The 14,799-nt window shown below is 38.1% G+C and overlaps 1 protein-coding gene across 3 annotated transcripts in view; it reads right to left on the reverse strand.

Moving 5' to 3' along the window:
• Positions 1-14,799, reverse strand: part of LOC145247545 (putative GMC-type oxidoreductase Mb1310) — a 186,619-nt gene that overhangs the window by 48,116 nt on the left and 123,704 nt on the right. For all 3 annotated transcript variants that reach the window (XM_080109386.1, XM_080109388.1, XM_080109387.1), the window contains 3 exons: positions 14,149-14,338; positions 12,526-12,654; positions 6,557-6,678 (listed from right to left, as the gene is read on the reverse strand). In XM_080109386.1, the coding sequence (XP_079965512.1) occupies positions 6,557-6,678; positions 12,526-12,654; positions 14,149-14,338 (441 nt within the window). The remainder of the gene's footprint in view (positions 1-6,556; positions 6,679-12,525; positions 12,655-14,148; positions 14,339-14,799) is intronic.

The raw sequence follows: 14,799 nt of genomic DNA on the forward strand, positions 1-14,799 counted from the left end.
TGTTCCTTTCAATGCTTCGTCAAATGTCAATTTCTCTTTCTTTTTTTTCAGTAGGACCGTAACAGACTGAATTAAAAAAATATAATTTACTTTTTGTGTGTCTTAGCTTTTTTTTATCAGTAGTTGAATTTATCCGTGCCGTATATACTTCTCTTTGTTTTCCAATATTTTTGCCTTAAATTTCCGTTTTTTGTAAGTTCGAATCCTGTCGCGATTTGTTATTTCCTTATTTTAAATAAGAATACAGCAAAAAACGTGAGGTTATGGGTGAAAGACAAAGGAGTTTATTCACAAGGGAATACATGTGGCATAAGAGTTACTCGACATATTTTCTTATTATCTTCCTGTCTTTTTTTCTTCTCTGTCAGTCACATGAAGGGATGTTAGGTCATTCAATTACATGACTTATTTAATTGCAGATTTGGCAACTATCGGTTATTTTGTGTTCAATTTGGTTTGGCAATTCACCATGTAAAGACTGACACTCGAGCAGCGTTTGCATATTGTAAACGACACGAATGATTTACTAAACGAATAATTTCATAAAATGGACCTGTCAAATGGCTACCTTGTTCGTGTGAGTTAACTTCATTTGACTATTTTCTTTGGAAATATAGAAAGTCTAATATCTACGATGATAAACCAAATAAAATAGACCACTTCGAAGACAACATTCGACGCGTTATTGCCGAAATACAGCCCAATTTAATACGTAGAGTTTGTTAAAAATATAGGTTTAGATTACGCGATATACGCACGAGTGGCAGGTACCATATGCCCGAAATTGTATTTAAATTATTAATGCCAAAAATTAATTCGTAATATAAACCACGTATTTGCATAATACATTTATTTTGATGTGATTTATTTTAATTTAAAGTTCGCCAGCTTTAAAAAACTCATTACACATGTCTGATTACCCGCGCTGAAATGTTGGAGTGAACGCCACATTAACTCGACTTGATATCGATCTTGCGTGTTTCGGAATCTCAGAAGAGTTCGATTTTTATCGAATTGTTTACAAACGTGGCCCGCGACTTTTAACTTCTCGAAGATATTTCGAGATTAAAGCACATCAGAATACGGTTCCCGACAATCGTCTAGAGAATCTTCACTCGTTTCGAATGTTGCTAGCGGGGGTTGGGTGGATAAGCGACCGGAGTCGCGTCTGAGATTTTAGAATTGTTGTAGAAACAAATTGATATTTTCGGGAAGTTCGTTTATTTTTATCGTGAAATACAACACCAACTCCGCCCCCAAATTATGTCGCCATTTTCAATTCGAAAATAACCGAGCGGGGATTTAAGAAAGAAAAAAAATACTAACTTCTAGCCATGCCTGGTAGTATTTGTACTGGCAAGTCTTTATTTTTAAGCCATGCCGTTCTTTTCAACAGTATTATTTCTGCTCGAAACAAAGGGAAATAACTCTGTTAAATACGCAGTTACGTCTATTATTTTAAGATGGCGTCTATTATTTTAAGATGGCGTATATATAAAATATAATTTCGCCCCAATTCTTTTTTTTTACTCATTTTCATCTAAAACAAAGTAAATTGCAATTCGGAGCATAAGGGGCTACTATTTGGGACCGTGTCTAACAGAGAACTGTAGGGAGTTGAGCATCAAGATGTCTATTCACATTACATTTAAACATTATAATGTTAGTACAGCCAAGGAAGTAGGAAGCAGGAAGGAATTTCCAAAGCCTATCAGTTCGAGGGTAGAAGGCTTTCCAGTATTTAAGGACATCAAAAATGAAGACGAGGGATTTTGCTGCTTGCTAGGTTAGTCGGTGTATGTACTTCGATGAGGTTCAAATGTTATGAGTTCATCCGAGCACATTCCATTAAAGTACTTGTAAAACAGACACAGGAATGCGATATTGCAGTGATGGCACAGTAGTTTGAGCTTGGTCGACAGTGCGAGACCTATTTGATCTGAGAATCTTTTTGGACCCTGTCTAAGAGTGAGAGACTAGTGGTAGACACATCAGCTGAAATGTGGCAACAATACTCCATGCATGGGCGAATTGAGGCTTTGTAAAGATATAGAATTCTCTCAGGAGCAAGCAATTTTCTAGCATGGTAGAGGAAGCCCGCCTTCTTTGGGACAAAAACAAGCCTAACTTGAATCAGAACAAGATCAGCTTCAGATTACAGAAAGATCAACTACAAAGTAAAAGAGATCAAGTTTTAACAAAAAATAAAATTAAATTGTGATAAAATAAATGGCTTGCAAACAAAAATACTCGCTCCTGGCTTTGTTTCAACAGACAACCTATCTGTCGTCATCAATGGTGATGTTCTTGGAGATATTGAGAGTTTCAAATATCTTGGCACTATCATTACAACCATGGGTAAAGGTGGCGGTGACATCACTATGAGAGTTAATCTTCCACGTCATCACTTCTATCGACTCAATTCCCGGCTCTGATCAAGATCGTAGATAAGACACCGCGCCAAAGTAAAAACCTATCAAGTAATGATGCGAAAGATTTTACTTTATTTTACTTTATGGCAATGAGCCCTGGCCAATAAGAGTGGAGGACGTTAGACGATTGGAAACTTTCGGTCACCACTGCCTGCATCACATCATCCATGTCCAGGGAATTACTTCCTCTCAAACAGTAGATATTTAACTTGCTGTCAACCTCAGCAAGATGTGACACAAGGTCAGAAAGTAGGGATGTCCAGCCAGCGTCCCTAAAGGAGAGGCATTCTGGCCTAGCAAAAATTGCTCGGCATCTTTATCGGCATTCCTCAGTGGGGGCGCCTCAGACAACAAACGATAAACTTGCCCTACCCGAAAGCCAGGTAGCAAAACCTCGGAGGGTGGACCTCCTAGGTAATACCTAGACGACGTACCTCAGTCCGACAGGTACTAGGCCAGTTCCTGGCCCCGCACTTATCGGGCTGATTGTCAAGTACGGATTTTAGACTTAAATTCTACCCAGTCTCCAGGCAACCGAAACAGCAAGGAGAATCATCCTTATCTATCTCTCTATATATAAAAGCGAAAATGTGTGTGTGTGTTTGTGTGTTTGTATGTCTCGCAAAAACTTTCGACACAGGCCACAAATTTTCGCCAGATAGGTATAATTTTCAAGCTGGAACCTTCGCCCGACAAATATCGAAAAATTGGCCCAAAACATTAATTCCTTAACCCTAAACTAGCCATTTTTGTACAGGCAGTGGTAGCCAAAAACCGTCCTCTCATGACAAGATGGCTCTACGCATGCGCATATGACGTCGGAACATGAATTAGTTGAAATATTAAAAAAATGACCTCATTATCTAAAGGTTGTGAGTTCGAATCGTGGTGTGAGATGTCTTTTTTTTTTCGATTTTTAAAGGTTTAATATTGAAAGAGGGTCATTTAAGCTATTTTTCACGTTTTTTTTTGTTTCTATTTTTCAGATTTTTTTAACGTTCGTTTTTCTGTTTTTTTTCCCTTCATATTCGCGTTTTCTTTTTTTGTTTCCGGTTTTAAGAAATTTTAACATTGTTAAGTTAGTTTTTGTTGTTGTTTTTTTTCGATTTTTTAAAGTTTTAACATTTTTTAAAAATAATATTAAAACAGGGTGATTACTTCGGTTATTCTTTTGTTTTTGATTTAACTTCCCACCCCGCCCGAGCACACACACCTCTAAACACCCGGGCAACGCCGGGTAACCCCGCTAGTATAATATACAAGTACGTTTTTACTGAGCAATTACTTTCTATTGACAAATCATTCCTCGCGCGACGTCACCACTGTTTTTTTTTTATTTTTTTTAATTACATTTTCAACCCCAAACAAGGCACATTGCCACATAGGTGTAGGGGGCTACTATCAGGGGAAACAACTACTGGGGTACTATGTAGGGATTTGGGCAGCAAAATGTTGGTTCACGTTGCACTTGAACTTATGCATGTCAGTACAGTTGGGGAAGCAGTGACCTGGAATGGAATTCCAAAGTCTAGCAGTTCTGAGGAAGAAACTACTGGAGTAGAAAGATCTTTTACATCTAGGGATCTCTACAGTGTGGGGGTGGGATTTTGCAGCTTGTCGGGTCTGTAAAGGGTGTTCACGTTGTGGGGGCACAAGTGCTTGCAGTTCATCAGAGCATTCACCATTAAAATACTTGTAGAACAGGCAGAGGGATGCAACGTTTCGTCGATGGGACAGAGGCTGAAGCTTAGATGCCAGTTTAGGGCCTATCAGATTTGCGACTCTCTTTTGAACCCTGTCAAGGAGCGAGAGACTAGTAGCCGATGCACCAGCCCAAATGTGACAGCAATACTCCATACATGGGCGAATGGTTGCCTTATATAGGTACAGGATACTTTCAGGTGTTAGTAGTTTTCTAGCACGGTAGAGAGAGCTCACCTTCCTCGCAGCGGCCTGGCAATGCCCTCGATGTAATTGTTCCAACTCATGTTTCCTGTGAACGTTAGGCCAAGGAGCTTGAAAGACGTACTCTCAGATAAAGAGTCGTTGGCCATTGCTATAGGTGGTAAAGAAGGTTTCTTGTAATTATTGAATGAAACCAGTTTAGTCTTGGCGGCATTGAACGTGACCATCCATTTTTGTCCCCATTCCACTACTGAGATATATGTTCATTTGTTTACCTGTCGTGCCTGCTATAGAGTGTGGTGTCATCAGCATATATACCCATCTCAGAGGCAATTTTGTCGGGGAGGTCATTTATGAATATCAGGAACAGTAGAGGTCAAAGGATAGATCCCTGGGGCACTCCCGCATTTATATCATATTGTTTAGATGTACGACCGTTGAGGACAACCTGGATTTTTCTCTTATCTAAGAAGGATTTAATTATGTTAAGTATTCTACCAGTGATACCGAATGATCTAATCTTCCTGAGGAGACCCTCATGCCATACCCTGTCAAAAGCCTTAGATATATCTAGAGCTACCGCTCTGCCTTCTCCCGCTTTGTCCAGTGAATGGTATATACGTTCAGAGATTACAGTGAGGATATCTGCTGTAGAACGGGCTTGTCTAAATCCATATTGTTGGTCGGTCAGTAGTTTAGCATCTGTAAGGTGCTGGACTAGAGCATGGTTAATTAAGGTCTCAAATATTTTGGCAAAAAGTGGGAGGAGGCTAATAGGGCGATAATTTAATGGGTCAATTCTTTCGCCAGAATTCTTGAATACTGGTACCACAGAAGCAGTTTTCCAACAGCCCGGAAAGCAAGATTCAGTAAGGCATTTGTTGTAGAGTTTGGAGAGAACTGGAGCTACTTCGGCTGAGCACTTTTTTTAATAGCACAGCTGGGATGAGGTCGGGTCCACATGCTTTTGAAGTGTCAAGGTTTTTTATGATAGCATGCACCTGAGCAGGGGTGATTTTCAGATCCTCTAGCGTGGCGCCTGTCCGCATAGGAAATTGTGGTAGGGGGTGGTTGGGAGGGTCCAGTGTGGAGTTTGAGGCAAACCGACTGGCAAGCATGTTAGCCTTTTCGGTTGCTGAGCAAACGATGTAAATCAGTTTATCTATGTGTGTGTGTGTGCGTATGTGTGTGTGTATGTGTGTGTATGTGTGTGTCTGTGCGTGCGCGCGCGTATGCGCGCGCGTGTGAGCATTTGTGTGCGCGCATGTGTGCGCGTGTGTATGTGTGCGTGTGTGAGCGTGTGTGTGCGCTCGCACGCGTGTATGTGTGCGTGTGCACGTGTGCTTGCATGTGTGTGTGCATTTGTGTGTGTGTTTGTGCGTGTGCGCGCGTGTGTATGTGTACATGTGCGCGTGTGCTTGAACGTGTGCGCTCGTGTACGTGTGTATGTGCTTACGTGCGCATGTGTGTGTGCATGTGTGCGCACGTGTGTATGCGTGCGTGTGTACCTGTGTGTGAGTGTGTGTGTGTGCCTGTACGTGTGTGCTTGTGTGATTATTTGCTTGTGTGTGTTTGTGCACGAAAGCGTAGACAAAGCCACTCCTAAAGTTTTCCATCGCTAACTGTCTGGTCGTGTCAGCACTTCGCCCGATCTACTCTTGTCCGGCTTCGATTCCAAACTCGACATTGCCCTCAACTGTCGCAAACCCAAGACTATCCGAAAATTGATCCTAACTGTCGTAAACTATCACAAAACTTACTGCCACTTCTAAAACTTTCCGTAAAATAACTCTATATAAATTGACCTCTATTTTCTGGTCCCAAAATCACTGACACCCTCTGATTAACAATCCTATTTAGTTCCCTTTGTGTTCCTTAGTGAATAACTTTCTATATCTTTATTCTGCTGATAAATTTATTTCCTCTTTTTTATTTCCTAACGCGTGGGGGGTTGTCGGTAGTATCACAATTTTTCTAAATTTCAGTTTCGTAATTTCTCACCATATTGTTGGAAATTTGTTAAATTTAGAAGTATGTTCTTGTATCTTTACGTAGAGCGGTAAAAGAACCCGGTTCTTTAAAAAAAGTGAGACGTTCAGTGGTTCATATTCTTTTAAAAAACCGAGCACAGAGGAAAGTCAGCTCCAATTTTTTTTGGATCAAGAGCGCGAGTGGAGCGACTAATGTAACCGATAAATCTCTAGATATCATCGTCTTACCTTCGAAACAAAAGCATTTACTAAGATGTGAAGGTTTGGTCGTGACATCGCGGGACGGAGGAACGCTTTTACTGTACTCCAGCGTTTGCCATCGCGCACGGTTAGTTCGGCCTCAGAAAAACCTAAAAAAATGCAAAACATGAAATTAAAAAACAAATAAAACAAACGACATGAACATATTATGAGAGTGTTTAAAGTGATAACAGGAATGAAAACAATTTGATTATTTACGAGGTTTATGATGAGTATTTATTAACATTGGTTATAAAGACGTCTATGCTGTAGCTCACGGGAAAACAATCTCGTGGTAACGTGTTCCACAGATGGCAAGTTTTGGGGAAAGAAACTCTGTTCGTGTAAATTTCGGTTGATTTTTTAAAAAATGAAAACATGGTCGATATATCCTTCAAAATTTAATGATACCGTTTTCAAAAATAAACAAAATAAAAATAAAAAAATGCTCTATAAAAATGTTCTTCAACACACACAAAAATGTAACCGTTATAAAAAAAAATGTCAGACAAAATATATTTTCGTAAATCTTAACAATCTAATCTATTTTTTTTTTTTTTTGGCTATTACCTTTCTTTGAAATATCTGCAAAGGAATCAAACATTTAAGATTTTAGATCATTTCCCCCATGTACATTTAATTTTTTTTTTTTTTTTTTTACACAGAGATCACCACTTATCAAGGCCCGGAAGCCACTCAGGGATAAGGGTTGTTGCAAGTACATTACGTTAGTGAGGAGATTTGATGAAGTGTTTACTTAAGGGGGCGGTTCATTAGGAATTTGTTAACATTAGACTTGAAGACATCCAAGTTGTAGTCCGGAGGGAAGCAGGCAGACGGAACATTAGTATTATATAATACCCAGTTCAAGAAAAGAAGCACGAGATGGCTTCTGTAAACTTTCAGACTTTTTTTTTTTAAATACAGGAATTTAAAATTGTCATAGTCTCTTGAAAATTCAGATGTTATTGCTATACATCTTATGAGATGACTGACCAATTTTTATGATTTCGGGTTCAAATGAACAACTTCAACAGGAATTGGAATACACTCTACTAAAGCCCGATTGTCGCAACTGGTGAATTTCAAAAATGTAATCTGGACCTAAAGACACTTCAGAATGAACGATATGATGCAGTAACATTCTGTTTTCAACTGGGGAAAAATGTCACAGAAACGTATAGAATGCTTCAGACTGTTTTGGACCATCTTACATGAATCGGGCATCAGTTTTTGAGTTGCATAAGAGATTCAAGGAAGTCACAGTGTCTGTTAGGGATAATGAGAGGTGTGGTTGAAGTAAGGAAGTTAGAACACCAGAATTCATTGGCCAAATAAAGAATTTCATGGCTAAAGAATGTCGTGTATCTATAAAGACAATAAATGCACAGTTTGATGTGGAAACTGTACACACAATTATTCGCGAGGAACTGAAGACGCGGAAGATTTGTGCGACTGCACCAGTTAACAACTCCATTTTTACCACAGACTATTTGACGAAGATGTGCATCAATGTTACCCACGCTCCCTATTGTCCAGACTTTGCCCTCTGTGACTTTTGGTTATTCCTTTAGGTCAAGGACAACTGAGGAGATGAAAGAAGCTGTGATGAGGGTCACTGAAACGCTCACACAAGAGGACTTCGATGGGTCTTTCATTGCAGCCGGAGGAGATTACTTCGAAAGGGGACTAGAGTTTCATGTGTGTACTATCAATAAAAGTCCTCACAAAAAAAGTCTTGAAACTTATTGAAATCACTTCGTAATCTGGTATTTATTACTTTGTGAGTGATAAATATGGCAGTATTAACTTTGTACCAGTTGAACCGGCTTCCGTCGAAGAAGGTAGTTTTTAGAGAATATCAAATTTTAAAGCAATTGCCAGCCGTATGTATATATATGTGTAAGGGAAAATTACAACGTTAGTTTTACATTTTTTTTGGTAGGGAGATGTAATTGTTTTCCAATATATAGCGCCTGGTATTTCCAAATTGTCACCTATATTGTACTGATCAGGTTCAACTTAGCTTAATGTGATGATCTAACGGGGGATTGATGTCTCAATGTGATTATACATTTGTGGTAATAATGTTGTATTGGGAGTCCCAACTTAAATGCTATCTAGGTAGTTTTTAGAAACAAAGAAAATAACAATGTTTATTTTCTCATTAGCTTAGAAATAAAGAAAATAAGAATGTTTATTTTCTCATTAAATAGTTTAGCAGGGTTAGTTTTGACAGCTGTCAAACTCAGTCACCTTGAGTGGCCTAGATAGAGTGCATCGGAAATTGGAAGGTGACACTGAATTCTGGGTAACTTCCGGTGATGACGAGACGAGAGAGAGGGTCTAGGCGGCAGATTAAGCGGACGGGAATTTGGGTGCCTCCCGACAACCAGGATCCGAGATGTAGAATTTGCCTTGAATAAAGATTGAAATTTCAAGTCCATCTTGTTTGTTCATCAATAAATCTGTCTGCAGTGACCCGACTCCCAGCAAGATGAAGAACCAGCGAAGGAGAGAATATCATCGCTGGCCAAGGCAAATTCAGGTATGTTTGCATTGCATTTGTTTGCGCATATACGTCATCGGAAACATCCCTAGGCAAGGCAAAAAGACATTAGAAGAATCACCCACACACCCACATAAGAAGAACATTGATAAGAACAGACCCACACACGTATATATATATATATATATATATATATATATATATATATATATATATATATATATATATAAGGACCTTTAGGCATAATACGCAAAGACACACACTAATGAATGTACAGTAATGAATGTACTTCTAACAGATCCCTTCTAATATAACCCAATATGTAACAATAAGACGAGTTCTGAACTTTTTACAAGTACATACCACTAGAGAAGGTAACTAAAGAAAGAGACTTCTTTAGAAACATACTGTTTGAGAAGAAGCGATGCTCTCACAAACGAATGAAGCGTCCAATCGCTTAATGTCTTCCAGTCTTACTGGCCAGATCTCACTGTCATAAAGGAAGACCTCTTGTGACAGCACTTGGTAGCCTTGGGATGTTGTATGTCACGTGAGGTCGATACGTACGCGACTCAGGCAGCGGGTAAACGGCGAATAAAATATCTACAGAGTGTAAAAAGACGAGCGCTGAAAGAAGTATATTTTTTTACAAAGGAATCACCACTTATCAAGGCTCGGAGGCCACTCGAGGATAAGGGTTAATAAGCGTACAGTGCTCAATGGGACAATGTCGTAGTAATTGTTAGTAGTGGAAATTTGGTAAATTGGATTAGTTAAGAGGAACGGCTCATCAAGAACTTGTTTACGTTGGACTTGAAGACGACCATATTATAGTCAGCTGGAAAGCAGGCAAAAGGAAGAGAGTTCCACAGGTGTGCAGTTCTAAGAAAGAAACTTTGTTCATGGAATCTACGATTAGGTTTAAGCACAGATAAAGAGTGGGGGAAATTATTGATAGTGTTTTCAGCTAGACGAGTGTTTCTCGTGAAAGTTTGGCGAGGGGGGCATAAATTGGAGCTCAGACGAGCACTTGCCATGAAAATAACGATAAAGCAGAGACAGGCTCGCAACGTCTCTTCTGTGAGAAAAAGGTTGCAGGGAAGAGGAGTGAAAAAATAGGGCGACTCCTTTAAATGTTCGTTAAGGAATCGTTAATAAATTTTACAATACGTTCTATAACCTAACCATTTTGGTGGAAACAAAGTTTAGTTTGTATCTGACTTGTCCACCAAATTTCAGTCATTAATGTGCAACAGTCTTCATCGTTTTTTCAATGACGAGTGCATGTGAATACAAGTGAATCGTTATGAAAATTGCAATAGTCAATATTCTAACATATTCAAGGTCATTAGAGGCATTCAAAGATCAGCTAAAGAGTATATAGTCTTGGGAGGTTGGAGGTTACGAAAGGCCGATACGCTCGTCAGACAACAGGTAAATCTATATATCCATAAAAGTGAGAATGTGTGTCTGAGGACATTTCTCAACCTACTGAACCATTTTTTTTTATCTACAAACTTAAAATTTGATATATAAGGTATTCAGACACGTGGAAAATTTATTAATCAATTTTCATTGAAAAAAGAGCTGTTAAGAGGTCAACATTGAAATTGGTACTTGAGAGTCATCGGATTTTTTATCTGTTTTTCAACTGATTCACGAGTGCACATGTGCAGTCTTGAAACATGACATCTTCTTTATGTTAAGAATAAGTAGGTTTGAAAACACATTGTTAAGATCGTATGAAGCTAGTCTAATGGTTATCGTACTTGACTAACTGTCGTTAAGCTTTGGTTTCGCTCTCAGCTCGAGCATCTGTGGTATTTTTTACTTACAAAAAGTGAACTGTTTAAAAAAGCATAATACTCACCCGCACATGTTTTAATCGGCTTTCATCCGAAAAAAACAAAAAACAAAACAACAAAAAAAAAAAACGGCTGCTAAGGGGTCAAAATTAAAGAATTAGTAGATGAGGGATCATCGGAGTTTTATCTGTTTGTCAACTGTTTCACAAATGCATATGCGTGAATGGTTCACATGACAGATTCCTTATGTAAAGAATAAGTAAGTTTGAAAACGGTTTTTAAAGATTGTGCCACGCAGGCCAAATGGTTATCGTACTTGACCCACTGTCTTTAGGCTTTGGTTTCGATCTCAGCTAGAGTAGTTTTTTTCACTTACAAGAATTGAACTGTTTAGTAAAAACACGCTTGCACATGTCTCAGTTTCTGTATGAAATAAAATATAATATTTATGCATATTTTACGACCGGGCAAGGCCAGGCGGCCTGCTAGTGACGAATACAATATGTACAGAGTGTAAAAATGATGAGCACTGAAAGCATTACTTAAACTGCTGTCATTAGAAGTGCTGTAATCAATTCTATAATCCTATCATATTTGGTAAAAAATAAAGTTTATTCACTAAGTTCCAACCATGAATGTTCAAAGTTACGAAAGGTCAATAATTGGATCAGACAGCAGGTCATCATCTATTATATAAATCTCACCTGTCTGTTTAAATGTATGTATGTGTGTATGCATGTACGTACGTATGCCTGACTAAAACTTTCGACAGAGGCGACAGATTTTCACGAGATCGGTACCGTTTTGATGCTCGACACTTCGGACGACAAATATCGAAAAAATTGGCTAAAAACATTAATTATTTCACTCTCAATTGGGCACTTTTCTACAAAGAGGGGGGTGTAATCGAAAAATTGTCAACCACTCTGACGTACTGCATTGTTTTAACATTATTCCTGAGAGCCGTCGATGCGTATTTAGTTCTTTCCCTCATAAAGAACTGTGACACAAGGGTCGGAAATTGGGATTAAAAAGGTCAATGTTTCAGAGAAGGAGCACTCTTACTTTGCAAAAGATGCATGTGCAGCCATGTCGGCATTCTCGGCAGGGCGCTTCAGGCGGTTAGCAATAAACTATCCCCTTCACAAAGAGAGAAGGCAAAGCTTGGGAGAGTGGATGTCTTAGAATTGCACAGGGCTAAATTTACACTGCAATCAACATGGACCAGCTCATTACAGGAAGGGTATAATCTCTGTTGATTTTTTTGGGATGGGTGGGACAGGTATAAAAATCCCGGAGGTGACGGCGATCAAGTAGTTAACGACACGGAATGGCGACCTGAATGTTCTAAGTTCGAATCCAATTTGTCCCACAAAATCACTTTCACTTAGAATGTTGGCAACCTTCACGTAGTCCCTTCTCTCTAATGCCTTTCTAGAAAGAATTCTGACTAGAAAAATATCGGGGAAACCTATGCCAACAAGACGATGATGATGATGATGATGATGAACTTGATTCCTTGTTTCTGTTTCTTCGACTTAATCCATTAAAAACGCACTTAAAGATTTCTGCTTTAAGAAAAAACAATTCAATACTGTTATAATTTTATTAAGAAAGTTCAAGACATCTGCTGATATGTTTACCTTCATTTAGTTCTCCGTTTATGTCGCCCACTTTATAGCCGAGTTCTTTGCCTGCTTCTAAGAAATGCTTGACCAACGGAGAATTATCTGCCTTTATTACTGTCATTGGTCCGCTGGAATTATGGTAAGCTGCATAAAAGAAAACAGAAAGAAAACAGAAAGAGTAAATGTAAAATATTACATGTCCTTCTACACTAACAAACTCTATTTTCACACTATATAATATACATATAACCATTTCCAGATTATTTTTACGTCACTTCCCTGACACGTCCGCTAAATTTTTAATCTTTCTTACTTACGTAAACTAACACATTTCACGTATCTTGTTTATATATATATATATATATATATATATATATATATATATATATATATATATATATATATATGTATAACTATTTCATTTACTCACATAAATTTAATATACGAAAGTATAGATTTATGCGTAAACTTTAAGTATTTACTTCAAAAGTGCTCAATACGTATGTAGAGCTAGTTAGTAATTTATAAAAATATATGGCGATTAAGCTACACTGAATTATCTGCGTTTCAGTGTAGCTTAATCGCCATATATATTTTATAAATTACTATATATATGTATATATATATATATATATATATGTATTATTTACTATAAGAATTATTACATACCTACAGACACTAGTGTTTCATCCTTTCGAGAATGCAGGGTGTCACGATTAACACCACTCGACAGATTCGAACCCGGCGACAGAAGCCATCTCTGGCTTCATTTAAAAGAACCGTATCCATTCGGCTACCGTTAACCGCGTGAAATAACGTTGAAGTTTAAACGTTTTATTATTAGATGTTTTTTACGTCAGTCACAGTGATCTAATCATTATAAAAGAACTAAATTGACCGACTTAATTCAACTGAAACTGCTCAACGATAAGAAACGAGTTTCTTATATACGTACATATATATATATTTATATATGACAACGCCATTTACAAACGTCTAAACAAAATCGCCATCCAAATATCACAAAAAAACCTCCTCGACAATCAGGGGTCTAACCTGTAAATCTGTATCTAACACTAAAACTAAGATCAAAATGTGAGTATACTCCATACCCTGCCTTGATTGTGACAAAATATACATAGGAGAAACGCAACGTAATCTTAACGGTTAACGGTAGCCGAATGGATACGGTTCTTTTTAATGAAGCAAGAGAAAACTATTATTAAGATCGGATTTTTTTTCGATACTTATCGGATGCATTTCCGTACAAAACATATCTAAGAACACTACCAGACATATAAAATAGCTTTGTGTGAAATTTGTAAAAGATAAGTTCAGCACCAAATTCTGTCTGGTCAAAGCTAAATTAGAGATATTTCAAAATCTCTGTATGCCCCCCTCTTTTAGCCGAATATTTCTTATTCGCAAGAAGCCTGCTGATTACATTCAAACGTACAACTCACTAAACACATTCTAATTCATCTTTAAAAAATTCTTCATGGATTTGGAGGAATAATGTAGTCTTTTATGTTTTCTTTCAAAGAAACATGAACAGAGATCACTAAGCTAATTTCTGTTTTCTCATTATCTAACGATTAACCAAAACATTATATGCAAGATCATTATAGAAAAACTTACTCGAATTTTCATGTTCCTTGATACGGCAGCCTTCAGAACGTAAGAAATAAGGAAGGACTTCTTCATAGCTCCAGCCGTCACAACCTTCAGCTGCCCAAGAATCGTAGTCATAACGACTTCCACGTTCGTACACCATAAAATTGGTGCTGCTCGAACCGCCAAGGACTTTTCCACTTGACCAATAACTCTTCTGCCAAAGAAAGATAATAAAAAACGAACCGTTATAAAAATAATTTGCTTTATCAGATACGAATAAGTCATTTGTTTAACTTATCGCAACGATATAAAACTCGTTGTCTCATCCCTGACGTGTAGAGTGAATTTATTTTTAGTTTCAGACGTGTAAAACGTATTTGGCTTTTCCCTTGAGTATAAAAAATATTTTGCCAATCACAAAATGTATCGGAGAGAACGAATGCTTACCGAAGAGAACTTGAATGCCTACTAGAAACTATCATCGTGTGCCTAATGTCTCTTTGAACAGGAGTTTGTCAGGAAAACCTGGTATGAGAAGTAGATATTGACTTGCTGCCCACCTCAGCAAGATGTGACAAAAGGTCGAAAAACGGCGATGTCCAACCAGCGCCCCTAAATAAGGGACATCCTGGCCTAGAAAAAATTGTCTGGGCATCTCCATCGACATTCCCCGGT

The sequence above is a fragment of the Euprymna scolopes genome, chromosome 25 (genome assembly GCF_053919585.1).
Source record: "Euprymna scolopes isolate OS-2025 chromosome 25, ASM5391958v1, whole genome shotgun sequence".
Classification (NCBI taxonomy): domain Eukaryota; kingdom Metazoa; phylum Mollusca; class Cephalopoda; order Sepiida; family Sepiolidae; genus Euprymna; species Euprymna scolopes.